Raw genomic sequence first — 14,786 nt, 5'->3', positions numbered from 1 at the left:
ATGCCCTGTATAAACTTTCCTATTCCCCTTGTAATCTGGCTTTTGGAAGCATTCCTGTAATCCTGCCTCAGCGAGAGGTGTGCTGTAAGCCTTGTCACTGTAGCCTTGAGAACCCTGTTCTGGGGGATGGGTTTTTTCACTTAAATTTCATCTGTTGACAAGCTGAAATCCTTTGCATTCTTGTACTTCACTCACTTGCTATGTTGGCTCTTGAAGGCTATTTTTGAAAAGGAAAGTTTATTTTTGTCCCCAGAATAGCAGATGAGTTTCTGAAAAAATACAAAGCATAGGTTTATGGTTTTTTCACCCATTCTGTTTACCCAACCTCTTCATATATTGTTGTTAAAGTTGAGTTATATAATTCAGTTGAGCAGAAGGTGTTTAATTAGTAAAATAGTAAAAAGCCCCTTGAAGAATAAGTTGAATTTTAATTCTGCTCTGTTTTTAAAATTGATCACAAAGAATAAGAATTATATCCAAACTGCTCCCCTTTTCTCCCCCCACTATATTGTCTAAATTCTCTTGCAAAACAAAGATTTAGAAATCTAAATAAAGCACATTTGACTCTCATCCTTCACTGAATCCTTGTGCTGACTAAGGATATATATAAAAAGAAAGCAGATTTTATGGTAGTTTAATTCTCAGCACTTGAAACCTAAGCGCAATATGGGTAAATAACACTTTTGTAGCAGTCTGAGAGGTTTTAAATGTTGTCTCAGGCATATTGAACTAAAATGAACAAAGAAGCATTACTTGTGAGAAGTAAAATCAGCATATAAACAAATATGTACTGAAATCAGTAAATTTCCTGACTCGAAAAACTGGATCTGAAACTTTTCATTTGTACTGGTTGCAAACCAGTATGGCTTCCTGATTTCAGCTCTAAAAGAGCTGATGCTCCTTCTTATGTACTTTTCAGCTTACACTGCTCTGAACTTTCATGTTTCAGTGAGCTGTGTTGTGAGAAGTTATCTATGTATCTTTTTTCCCCTAGAGGTTACTTGTTAGATATCAGTAAATTAGAACTGAATTAAGTAATACTGTCTTTTAATTAAAACATTATATATAAAACAACAATAAATGCTATGCATCATAAGCTAGGGCAATCTGGGAACTTTATATTAAACTGGAGAAGTTTCATTGTGTTTTTATCAGGGTTTTTTTTACTTTTTCAGGAGATACTTAGGCCCATTCTGAGCAAAGTAGTGCTTTGTTTCACTGATTCTGTATTAATTTCTTACAAATGAACAGAGACTCCAGTAGTAACTTGTTCAAGATCAATGACAGAATTTGTATTGACTTTTAATAAATAACATGTCAGATTTCTGAAAGAAAATGCTAATGGCTATCATTCTTCCAGTGATATAAATATTTTTCCTCCTCATTTTTCCTTAAGGAAAACAAGATGTAGATCTATACAAGAAATTAGATCTTGGTATAAAAATAGATAGATTTAAACCTTAGAATAGCTGACAACATCTTTAAATCAATGGATTTTTAAAAAAGAAATATTTGGAAATCATCCAAAAGAAGATGTAGCAAAGGGGGTAAAGTTGGCAGATTGTTAAAATTAATGTTTTAATCTCAATTGAAACAGCAACATTTATCTTCTTATTCTTTTGTAAAGTGAAAACTTATCATTGAGTCTAGTAAAAATTTTTTAAATTGAGACATAAAGGTCTCTCTTCTAAAAATCATGCTATGATGAATTTCTAGTTTAAGATCTTATTTCTAGCTTTATTTAGTAAGAAACTAAATACACTACAAACAATTCAATTTGAGAAACTAACTACTTTTAAACATGGCTTATTTTAAAGTAATTTGTACTATCCTTGTAAGTGTTTTGGTTTTTTAAAGTATAAAATAGTTTGATTTCTACATTTTCATTTATGACTGTAACGAGGTGCACTAATTAGGTCCGTTTCAGTACACTGTAATTGCCTTCCCAACCACCCTTTGCAAAAGGGGAAATATTTTGTATGATGTCTGTGGTTTTGTTAGTGTGTTAGCTTAGGTTTGGTTAGTGTGTTAGATGTTTTCTTTTTTTTTTTTTTCCTCCAAAAAAGAATGAACTCCATATGTTTGTCTCTATAGTTAAAATATCGCCATTGTTTTGGGTACCAGAGATGTGGTCAATGATAATTGGCATCCTCAGCTTCATAGAGAACAGAATTTTAGACGTATTTCAGAAAGTTGAGTGTGGTGAAGGGTTTTTATCCATTTTTTTTCTCTGTTTAATTTTGTTTGCCCTGTTTCTTCTGCTAGGTGCATTAAAATTTCTACAGTTATTATAAGTAGGTTAGGCATTATGCAATGATCCTGCAGACAGCTAGTGTGGAGCTTGGAAAGGTACTGACTGGTCAGCCTGACCTCTGGGTTGTGGTTCGACAGGGAATTAAGCTGATCTAACAGCTCACTGTTGTTGAAGGGGGAAAAGGTTTAATTTTCCTTTCCTCCCTTCCTTGCAGTCTCACCACTTTGTCTTCTGCATGCCTTCCTGCTGGAATCTTTGCTGCGCTGACCTAGCTCTTTACCCCAGCAGAAAGCTTTACTTCCACTGTTTATTTTATTGCTAGATGATTTGTCTCATGGAGAGGAATCTGAAAAGCACCCAAAGCAGTAGAAACCAATTGGGTTCTTCTGCAGTAATTACTCAGCCCTATGTTATGGCCCAAATTCAGCCTAGCCAAGATAAAGATTCCTGTGAATTTCACAACCATGTCCTATATGCATCAAGCAAATGTACAACTATCTGCTTTAATGACAGAATTTCTTTTTGCAAGTATAACTCACTTTAAACTGCTGTGAGATAACTGTAAAACTTCCTTCTGCAGCTAAGGCAAGATCAGACCGAATGTTAGGAACTCGTTCAAGAGAAGTATGTTTGTTGACCACCTTGCAAGATTAGACCTTTAATAAGATCTCTGTAATAAATAAAGATTCTTCTCAGCTGTTCTTCAGCACACACTAGGCTTTGATCTTTATTTTGCTTCATTTGGTGGAAAGAGTATTTATAGCACTGGTTTGCTAATGTCAAGCCTGTCTGGCCTTTTATTTTTTAATAACAGTTTTCTGTAATTCATACATATTTTTATTGCAACGTGGTGATTCAATTAAGTGGTAAGCATTGCCAATGATAGTTTCTTCATAACCTTTTTATATGCTTGCTGTAGACTGCTGTTGGGTTTGTCACTTCACTCTCTGAGAATCTGCAAGAACGTAAGGTGGGGTAGCTGAACAAAGTCCCTTATTGAGACTTACTCTCTAGTGCAGAATTGGTTTTCGATATATAAGTATCACCCATAATGTCAAAGCCCAGACCAGTGGATGGGGCTCGCCCCCTACCCCCCACCCCAACCTTGAGTTCAGCCATATCATTGCTCTAACCAGAAATCTCTACTATCCAAAGTAGATGTACTCTGACTCAAAAATTAATGGAAACTCCTTTCCCTAGGTGTGAACATTAGTCAGGGCAGACTTGTGACAACTGGTCTTTGTGTATGGTACCTGGAAGCAGCAAGCTTAGTTATTGAGGTGCTGTTTTGTACTGAGCTGCTGAATGACCATCAAAGGTGAATATGGGCTGGCTGATGCATCCTAGGGTTTTTCCACTGACTTTTAGCTTTGCCAACAATAATTCTGAGTCAAGTAATTCTTGCCATGTTTTGGCTTTTGCTTGATTTTATTTTTTTCTCTCTTTTCCACACTCTTCTTGTTAAGGGTTCATTTGTCTTCACGGAAGTGGATCCCATAATATTTTGAGAGACCTGCTAAAAATGCACACATAGAGACACACACTTGCACTCTGACTCTGGTTTTCTTTAGTGAGGAAACTTCTTGTCTCAGACTCAGTAACAAAGACTGAAAATCTAGGAGGTGTTGTTTTGTGTGAGGGACAAGCATATGCAATATGATACAGGCTTTTATATGGTGAATGACAAAAGTGGCTGCAGTAAGATTTCAGAGATGACATTCTATTGTTTCATACCTTTTGAGTACAAGCATCCATTTTTTGTCAAATCCGTGCAAGAAATATTTTTGATGCCAGCAGTGCAGAAACTGTTGTGATTTTCCATCTGTCTTTAACCAGATGATTGCTGCTCTGCTTCAGACCACAATGTCAGCTGGGAAGCTCGTTGCATAGCTGCTCAGTTGTCATAACAAAAAGATGTTTCTTCCACCTACCAGCATTACTTCCTCTTCTGTTTTGGAGACATCAGGCAGTTTTCTGGTGCTCAGGCCATAATGCAGTTTAAAAAGCAAGTAAATCATGCTGTGGGGTGAAAACAAGGTAAAAAGTGATGCTGCTTATGCGCTGCTTTGTTACTGTTATAGGAATACAGCCTCCCTCTGTTGTTTACCTCAAAAATTAGTCCAGACAATAGATGTCAGCAGTTATGGAAATACAAGTTAAAGTACTGAGGAGTGGTTGTACTCTTGTCTTTCCACTATGCCTTGAGCTACAGAAGCTTGCCACAGGGAAAGCCAGGTCTGTATTCCCTGAGAGTGTTTATCAGATGTCTCCATGGGGATTATTACTGTGTATTATTTGTTAGCAGGTTCACAGTGGCAATATGGGAGGGCCATAAAGGCAGAACCAAAATGCAGCACTAATGATTGGTGAAGTTAGATCTTTTCCTAATTTGATTGCAATTTAAAAGGTAAAAACGTTAAAAATGTGGATGAGGGAACCAGAAGAACAAAAATAAGGATGTCAAGGACCTGGATACAGAGGAAAGTGCATGGCTTTCTTGACCTGTCCTCCTTGGTGAGAGCTGAGACACATTTATAGGACTATATACACTGCCATTACTTGGTTAAATTCCCTGCTGTAAACATAAAACAGAAAAGAGGATGGTGCATTTCAATGCTGTTCATTTTGCACTTTTCACAAGCTGCCACTTTTAAAAAAAAAAAAAAATGTTTGGGCAGGTTCTTTGAGGGTGAAGAGTAAGTGTAGGAGCAAGTACAGAAATTTACTTCTGTATATGTGAAAGTTTCACACATGCATCTGTAAGTGTAGTGCATACATACAAGCCGGTAGGAGGCTTTCTTCAAACAGAAGTGGGGGTTGGCTGTTTGCTGAGAGATGCTATAAATGTAGATCTTTTGGAAAAATCTAAAAATGAACTGGTGCTAGTGCAAGACAACATTTTGTTGAGTGAATATTTAGTAAGACATCAATAGAGAAGATGAGTATCTTCTCATACTATATATAGCATTTATTCCTAAATTCAGAAACAAGTTCTATATGTGAAAATAGATCTTAACTGACAGCTGCTTGATTGTAATTGTGTGGTCCTCTTTTTATAGGAGTGATGTAGGGAATTATAGGTCATTTGCATCATCCTGTCTCTTGGAAAAAATGTCAGTTCCCACCTTCATGTGTGAACCTTCCAGGAGCTAATTGTTACCTTTGCTTTGGAAGGAAAGTATATACCTTGAAAAGAAACAGGAGGTGACCTCAGGCCACAGTTCAGCTTGGGGAGAAGGGAGGGAACAACTGCAAGAAAAAGAAAATGCCAGAAAATAAAGCAAAGTAAGGGGGACTGGTTCTGGGTTAGAGCTAGATGAAGAATGGAGCAAACAGGAATGATTGCCGTGATTACTGAGGGCTACAGTATATGTTGATTGGAGATTTAATTTATTCTTCCATTTGGTGTGGCAGTTGTTGATGAATAAGATCTGGTAGCACATCTCATTCACTTTCCGCTTGCAGGCCCGTTCCTTATCTTGTAACTGTTCTAGCTCTGGGTATTCCACAATTTCTTTTGGATTATTTCATAAATGGATATTTTGCATGTGTATTCAACTAGAATTCTTTATTTTTGTTGCTTTTCTGTTCTGTGGTACAGTCTCCACTCTTATCCTATTCAACATCTGTCCCTCTGCTTCAGAGTGCAGGAGCAGGTACTGACATGTCAGCCTTTCATCAGCTGCCTTTCCCTTGCTCCTGCTGCTCTTTGAGCCTAACTTCTACCAACATTAATGAACATGTATAGTCCCTCCCTTCATTTCTGCAGTCTCCCAAACACACTTGTCACTATTACCCATTGACAATGTGTATTAACAAACATTTTCAGAAGTTGCCCCATTGCTTGGACCCAACCCATCTTCATTTCTACTGCCTGCTTTAAAAATCAAATAAATTGACATTCTGTTTGGCAGAGCTTTGTCACAATTTTCAGCCTTTCCTCCATCCCATCTGCTCCCCCAGCTGCTCAGTCACACCCTGCCCTCCATTTTCAGTGCACCTAACTGCAGATAGATAAAATAGCCGTAACTGTTAGTCAGGATGTGTTGCTTCCCTTCCCACCATCCCATCTGTTCCTCGCTCTCTTTCAGCTTTTCACCCATGCACTTGTTTTTATGCTGTCCTGTTATTTTTGGCAAATGGCTGCATTGCAGATGACCCAGATTCAAGGGATGCATTGAGGTGTTCACTCTTGTGGTAATGGGTTGATTACCAGAGTCTAGGGACAGACAATGAAGAGTTGGCCTGTCATTTATTTATCTAAGAACATTTTCTAAAACAAAGCACCTAAAAGGACTTTTAAGATTGACTGGGTGGTCTCTGTTGCTTCTGTAGAGAAGTAAACAAATTTGGGCCTTACTCTTAAGTTGTGATGCAATAGGGGGTGAAAACCGAAGTTCAGATCCTTAAGTTGCACTGGTAAAAGGAATTCCAGCAAGCAATTTGAGTTTTTTTTCCCCAAGTGTTTTCCTGATAGGGATAATGGTATCACCTTTGCCCCTCCTGTACTGCAGCAACTTTACCCACAAACTTGTTTACCTATCTGTCACCCCCCCTCAAATCCTTGCAAACCCTATATAACAGACCATTGCAAAGAATATTTAATTTAGTTTTTGTGATGTAAAGATGAGTCAACATTACATTAGCTTTTAAGCATTGCTTCTCTAGTGAAAACCTTCAAAAAATTGAAAGGATGGAGCTTTAATAAATGTAGAAAGCACACTTACTCCCCTCTCATGTATTAGGGGAGGCACTGAAAGATAATGCAGGACTAGGTGTTATATTCATGGTAGTTAATTTGCTTGATTTCTTCAACATTACAAATAGTGCAGTTTGTGTATCTTATTTTAAAATTATTATGGATAAGTTGGCTGATAGGTTTAAGTGGGAGAGGATGAAATCTGTAGAACAGATAGTAATTAAATGTTTAAAAAAACCCAACTCTTCTAAAAATTGTACTAGATTATTTCAACCCTTTAAAAACCAAAGGCAGATGAAAATAGAATAATGTAATCTGTAGTGTTGCAGTTTGTAGTATCAAGCACATGTTTCATGTCACTCTGGCCAATAGTATCTGACAGTCTTATTCCATAGTGCATATGTTCCCATAAGAAATATTCAACTGCTTCTCCAATTTTACCATACGCTCTTATTTTGCCACGTGCTTGGATTATCAAGTCTCTGGAAGGGTAGTTCAAAAAGAAATAAGTGTTGTGAATCTGTTTTACTCCATGAAGATGGATGCTTGTTTAAATCGCAGTGAATTTAATTCCCTTACATGGGACTTGTTAAAGTATTTTTAGTATAAGCAAGCTTGATAACGTCACTGACTTTATGTAGAAGTCTTCTTTACTCTGTCCCAGAGCAGCTATATAAATGAGATGGTTGCAAATGCAGCACGTGTATATATTTTCCATCTTCTGAGCCCTTGCCAAGAAGTTACCAGCTAAAGTCTGTCAGGGTAGGCTTCTTGCCACATGTAACCCTGTCATCAGGCTGGGTTTGCAGTGTGGTGGAAAACATGCACCCAGTTCCTGAGCCCTCCCTAAAACAGCATGATGCATGTGACCTGCTCCGAGAACAAGCTACTGCAAATGGATTCAGCAGCCCTCTGAATAATGAGCATTTGGGACATGCCAAATCACCATGGTGCCGCCACTGTTGCTAGAAAAAAATTAAGAATGGTTGCTGTAGGAAGGTGTAGGATTGGGTCACTGATAAAATACTGGGGAATATATTTCTATAAAAGATGACTTCAGCGTGATGTTTTGTATAGGACTCTGCCTAGTTTTAACTGCTGTACAGAATTCAGTCTTGAGTGTCTCCTGAGCTTCCACATGGGAGGGTGGATGACTTAGGCTGGTCAATATTCCCCAAGGTATTTTCTCTGTTGTTGGCTAGCTAGAAGGTGTAAATGCATTTAGGAAACATACTTCTGGACCCTCAATTTCATCTCTCCATCCCATTCAGTAATATCGTTGTACACAGTCCTGTAAATCAGTGAAAATGCAAACCTATTGTTGATTACCTCTAACTTGCCTTAGAGAGAAGTTCTTTTAAATGATGCTCTGCTGTCTGAAGCCACTTCTGCCACATTTGTTTCATGCTCATAGTGGTGTAATTATCTTGTAAAGTAAATGCAATGAGTATTTTCTCTCACATCCTCTATAACTTCAAACTTCCAACTTGTCCTTCAACTGGACTCTTAATTCTAACCTAAATGATCTATTCTGGTGCGGGTTGTTCTTCATAAGCTATCTTTCTCAAGAAACAACCATTATACAAGCTTCCTATTTCTGGCTTGGTTTTAGCTTAGGGGCTAAATGTGACATGCATGTTTAACTGGAAATGGATTTAGGAACGGGAATGTTTGGACCATGCAAATCCTTTTCACACCTGTAGTCTTCCACCCCTCTCGAACACATACACAGATTTACTTTTCAAGGCACCCCACTACATGATAGTGTCATTTATTTTTGTAAGATGACTGAGAAGGCCCAGTTGAGAGAGATCTGATGGTAGGAAATTTTGCTAGACCCAACAATGTGCAAAGAGGTTTTTCCCAACATTTGACAAAAATGTCTGAGGCTGGTCTTCATTTACAGTAGAAATTGGATTGGAATATTAAGCCAAACTGTTCAGTTCCAGGAAGGTGGCCTGAGGCAACCTTTAAGTCACCTCCTATGTCATGCTGCATACCTTTGGACTGAGTATCTTGACAATATATATATTTATTTTGTGTAGTTTGAATGCTACAGTCCATTTATTTCACAGTGTGTGGTGGTGATTACTAGAAGTAAAGTATGATGAAGTATTGATGTGAGGTTACAAGTAAGATGGAGCATCAAGGAAGGACGCAAATACAAGGGTTGCAGCCAGGCATCCATGATTTCATTGTCATTTTAACACTAGGCACTCTTTTGCCCCTCTATGTTCTAGCTGTATTTCCAACAGGACAAGAGGAGATAGAAAGAGACAGCAGTAAAATCCAGAGAAACACCACAAATTCACATCAGCTGCTTGTATTGTTGCAATGGAACATATTGGTAAAAGCATTAAATAGCATAATGAAGAGTTGTGGGTGTGGAGGCTTTTTAATTTTGTCTGATGAAAACATCTTGCTGTATATTCAGAAAAATCCATGTGCTTCTAGATATTTAGATCACAAATGTTATTATGGATTATGTAGACCAGCCTCAGTCCTTTTTCATGCGTAAATTAATGCTTCCATTGTATTAATTTGAGCACAATAGCTGCTCAGGTACTGTCATAGTTAGCTTTTTCTAGCTGACATGAGATGTTTAAAGAACATCTTATTTTTTTACCTTCATTGCAGCTGGGTAAAAGCTGCATTGACATCAAAGACTCTCAGGAAAACGTGTACAGCTTTTTGGATCAATGCCTAGGGAAGCTAATGGAAATTAGCTCCAGCAAAACCCGGAAAGGGTTCAGTGTTTGTCTAAACTGTTTCTGTCCTAAACTACTCCCTTATACTTTATAAATGACCAAATGCTTTTTTGGTCTGTACTATAGTTAACTGGTATTGTTTATCATACAGCACTTTTGAAGAGTGACAGGTTTATTTCATTTTTTTAGTAACTTTTTTTTTTAAGTGGCAGAGCTTTTTTAGCTATTCATGTTGTTTGTCTTGGCTGTACTGCTTTGGGTTGTAAAACAGGCAGACCTCACAAAATCACCAGGTCTAATCAGTGCCTTGGTGGAAAATGCAGTCCAACACCAGCTGTCTGATGGGTTGTCCATCTCTAACTCTTCCTACAGCTTTACCAGAAGGTTCTTCTGTTTTTCTCTTCCCTAATTAAAACTGTTTCTCTATAGAGTTGATGAATAAGTTTGATAGACAAACAGAGAGTGAAAGGTATATCAGATGATAGACTATGCCCTATAGATAAGCTACAGCTCAATCAGAATTAATTAGCATGGTGTAAGAAGAGGGTAAGTTTGGTGATTCTTAACACAAAAGTACAAGCTAGCATGATCATAAACTTATTTAAAGTTGGTTGTTAACATTGATTTAGTAGTAAGATTTCAAACTTTTTCTCTGTGTGCATACACTTACGCATTCTGAAAGGGCATACATTTTTTTATATGTCAGACCACACATTCATACTATGCATTTCAGGAGAAGAAAACTTAAGATATCCTCTACCTGTGTGTGAACTGAAAGAGAATGTTTTGGAAGTCCTTGGGCAGCTTTGGAGATGCAAAGTACTAGAAAGGGAAAAAGTTGTTTCACTAAGTAACTGTCAGTGTCTGTGAATATTTATGTAATTATCTTCTCTACCCTTCTCCTGTGATGCCCTAGTTTTCATCCAGAATTTTCAGAGAAAAATCTGTCTGTTCTTATACATGAATGTTTTTCATAGCTGTGTGTGGAAGATTGAGTATTGCTGTATTGCGCATACAGGCTGATACAGAGTACTTTCCACTGAAGCTTATCTATCCCCATTTTTGTGCTGACTCAGACTGACTCATACACTAGATATAGTTCTGACTGGGGCTAACATTCAATTTACCACAGATCTACTTTGCAGTAATATGTTAAAATTGTATTTTTATGCTTGTAACTGTCATTTATTTGAAGATTTGTCACTTTATAATCTAGCAGTTGAAACATTTGTTTTGATGCTTACAGAACTAGCAATTTAATCGTCTAGGAATGTATTTTTTAGGTCTGTTTTGAGTATGTGTTTATGTTGTTTCAGGTATCTGAGCATGAATTCTGGTCTGGCTGCAGCTATTAAAGATTAATTACTGCTCTTTTTTTTTTTTTTTTTTTTTTGATGCTGCGGTCAAAAGACTTTTTCTGCAACATAACCATTTGTGATGTCAAGGCTGAGCAGCTCCTGAAATTTTCCTTAGTTCCCATGCCCTGGCAAATGCTCATCACTTCACATGAAGCATTCAGTCTTTTGCAGGTTCAGGCACTATGTAAAGAGGCTTTCAGCCTAGGGCCATGATGAACAAGACACTTTTCCTTATGCAGTAATGAGAATGTTTCCTTGTGAAGTGCTGTAATGCTTTTAAACTCATTCTAACAACTGAATATTGGAGGAAGCTAAAACTTTCTTATCCTTTTTTCACCATCTTTTTGCAGCCTCTGTGCTGCACTCACACCTCGGATGATAGTGCAAAATATAGATTAAAAAATATGTGAACCAGTATATGGTGGAGAGAGACATACTTAATTTGTATCATTAGAACAATAGTAGCAAAAACTTTGTAACAGATACTTATACTTCTCAAATATGAGCAGTAATATTTGCACTGAGAAAAAATTTGGGATTGCATGTGTATTTAAATCTTTTTTTCTATGGAAGTAGGTCTTTATTAAGATCAATCAGTTCTGATCTGATTCTAGAATCTTTCAGTGAAGTCTTGTTAATCAAACAAAGCATTAATGACTTCTGAAGTTGTTTGATGCTGTTTGTTTTGTACTGAAGTGCTTTACTCCATATTGCAAGCCACTGGATAGTATTATCCACCCCAGAAGCATGTCCTTAGTGTTTACGTCCATCAGCAAAAATTCATCAAGGAGTACATTTAATAAGAAAAGAATTAAGACATAGAATGTGTGTGACTCTGTCCAGTTCTGGTCTCCCCACTACAAGACAAACATGGACCTGCTGGAGTGAGTCCAGCAAAGGGCCACAAAGATGGTGAAGGGATTGGAGCATCTGCCATAAGAGGAGAGGCTGAGAGAGCTGGGACTGTTCAGCCTGGAGAGGAGAAGACTCAGGGGGGATCTTATCCATATGTGTAAATACCTAATTGTAGGGAGGAAGAAGACAAAGCCAGACTCTACTTAGTGGTATTTAGTGACAGGACAAAAGGCAACAGACACAAACTGAAATACAAGAAATTCCATTTAAACTTAAGAAAATCTTTTTTCCTATGAGGGTATGGCACAGGCTGCCCAGAGAGGTTGTGCAGTCTCTATCATTGCAGATGTTCAAAACTCGACTGGACACAGTGCTGAGCAGCCTCTTGTAGCTGACCCTGCTTTGGTGACCTTTCTAGGTAACCTCCAGAGGTACCTTTCAACCTCGACTATGATTCAATGCTGCTTTTGTCACAAAGTCTTACCCAATGACATTGGTGGAAGTTCTGCTAGATATTTTAAAAGCTTTGGAATCTCCTCCATAAGGATTTCAGCTTCTGGATAAAAGTTGTTTGTTGTAACTACAATGTGTTTTTCTAACATTGCTTGAAAAATTGTAGTGGTTGTTAACTTCATCTGCACCTTTTGTTTTGCCCCTCAGGACCGTTTCTTCTCACCAAGAATTCGTCGTCGACTTCATGCTGTCCTAGCATCTGTTAGCACTTCAATGCTGATTTTATCAAATCTCATATTTCTTGGAGGAAGTCACGTTGGAAAAATCTATTGGAACAGGATCTTTATGGAAGGCAAGTTTATTTTTATGTGCTTTCTAGGTAACAGAACTTTCCAAATATTACCTTGGGTGGGCTGAGCCAGGTTCTTCTCTTGCTGCACTAACTGGGGTTAACTTTCTGTTCCTGTTCAAAACCATCAAAAATCTTTCTGACAAAATCAAAATAACTGTGCAGGCTGTGTGACTACAAAGAAACATTGCCTTTCTCCCATCAAGTCTAGAAAGAGAGTTATCAGACTTCTGTGTCAGTGAAATCACTGAAGACTGACTAATAAACGTGTGACAAGTTAGGCAGGTTGGATTTTAATTTTTTTTTTTCAGCTCTGCATTTCATGTACGTCAGTAAGAATAGTAAGCCAACCCCATAGATTCTGTGGAAGGTTAGTGAATGAGATCTTGTCGTGGTTTAATCCCAGCCAGCAACTAAACACCATGCATCTGCTCACTCACTTCCCCCCCACCCAGTGGGATGGGGAAGAGAATTGGGAAAAAGTAGTAAAACTCGTGGGTTGAGACAACAGTTTAATAGAATGGAAAGGAAGAAAATAATAATGATAGTAATAATAATAAAATGACAATAATAATAGAATTGGAATACACAAAAAAGTGATGCACAATACAGTTGCTCACCACTTGCTAACCGATGCCCAGTTAGTTCCTGAGCAGCGATCCCCTCCCCAGGCCAACTCCCCCCAGTTTATATGCTGGGCATGATGTCACATGGTACAGAATACCCCTTTGGCCAGTTTGGGTCAGCTGTCTTGGCTGGGTCCCCTCCCAAGTTCTTGTGCCCCTCCAGCCTTCTCGCTGGCTGGGCAGGAGAAGCTGAAAAATCCTTGACTTAGTGTAAACACTACTTAGCAACAACTGAAAACATCAGTGTGTTATCAACATTCTTCTCATACTAAATCCAAAACATAACACAATATCAGCTAATAGAAAGATAATTAACTCTATCCTAGCTGAAATCAGGACAGATCTGCATAATACAGCATAATTGAGCAATTAAGGTTTTATTGTAGTGGATCTGTTGTCAGGGTAGGGGCCTTCTGACTTGTGGACAAGGTTTGAGGACAGAGAACTTGGGTGACAGTATCAGCCTGTGGTGTTGCTGAATAAGCAGTATGCAGTGTTGTGCTGTGAGCTGACTCAGGAGACAAATTCAGCTTTAATTTTTTTGCCAGAGCTCAATGTAAGCAGGACCAGTTTTCTTCTTAGGTTCTTATTGCTGCCAGAGGCCCACATTGCCAAATAAAGGTCTTGTAGACGAATATTTCTTCCTCGTGAGGGAAGTACTAATAGGCTTCTGTGCTGTCGTGGTTTAACCCCAGCCAGCAACTAAGCACCACGCAGCCGCTCACTCACTCCCCCGCACCCAGTGGGATGGGGGAGAAAATCAGGAAAAGAAGTAAAACTCCTGGGTTGAGATAAGAACGGTTTAATAGAACAGAAAAGAAGAAACTAATAATGATAATGATAACACTAATAAAATGACAACAGTAGTAATAAAAGGATTGAAATGTACAAATGATGCGCAGGGCAATTGCTCACCACCCACCGACCGACACCCAGCCAGTCCCCGAGCGGCAAAATCCCTCCCCCCCCTTCCCAGTTCCTAAACTAGATGGGACGTCCCATGGTATGGAATACACCGTTGGCCAGTTTGGGTCAGGTGCCCTGGCTGGGCATGAGAAGCTGAAAAATCCCCGACCATAGTCTAAACACTACTGAGCAACAACTGAAAACATCAGTGTTATCAGCATTCTTCACATACTGAACTCAAAACATAGCACTGTACCAGCTACTAGGAAGACAGTTAATTCTATCCCAGCTGAAACCAGGACATGTGCCTAGAAGCGCTCTCCTACAAAGACCACCACTGTCTATTGCTCCTTCATGCAGTGTTTTGTCCTCTTGTTCCTTGCAATGGTTTAGAGTCAGCTCTGGAGTTCCATGGTCCTACTTAAGCATCCCAAATAATGACACTATTAAAGAGTAAGTTATGTACATAAATGGAACGATTTATCTTCTGAGCTCAAGCAAAAAAAAATATTTGAACAGCCCTAAGAAGGGTACATTTTTAGCATAAAATATAGAAAAGCTTTTTGTTAATACTGGGC

The 14,786-nt window shown here is 38.3% G+C and overlaps 1 protein-coding gene across 4 annotated transcripts in view; it reads left to right on the top strand.

The window, feature by feature from the left end:
- The window catches only part of HHAT (hedgehog acyltransferase), a 169,784-nt gene that overhangs the window by 84,417 nt on the left and 70,581 nt on the right, over window positions 1-14,786 (top strand). For all 4 annotated transcript variants that reach the window (XM_075042753.1, XM_075042751.1, XM_075042750.1 and 1 more), the window contains one exon: window positions 12,535-12,679. In XM_075042753.1, the coding sequence (XP_074898854.1) occupies window positions 12,535-12,679 (145 nt within the window). The remainder of the gene's footprint in view (window positions 1-12,534; window positions 12,680-14,786) is intronic.

The sequence above is a fragment of the Buteo buteo genome, chromosome 12, assembly GCF_964188355.1.
Source record: "Buteo buteo chromosome 12, bButBut1.hap1.1, whole genome shotgun sequence".
Lineage (NCBI taxonomy): Eukaryota > Metazoa > Chordata > Aves > Accipitriformes > Accipitridae > Buteo > Buteo buteo.
The sequence above is the reverse complement of the archived record's forward strand: the minus strand, read 5'-3'. Positions and strand labels throughout refer to the sequence as shown.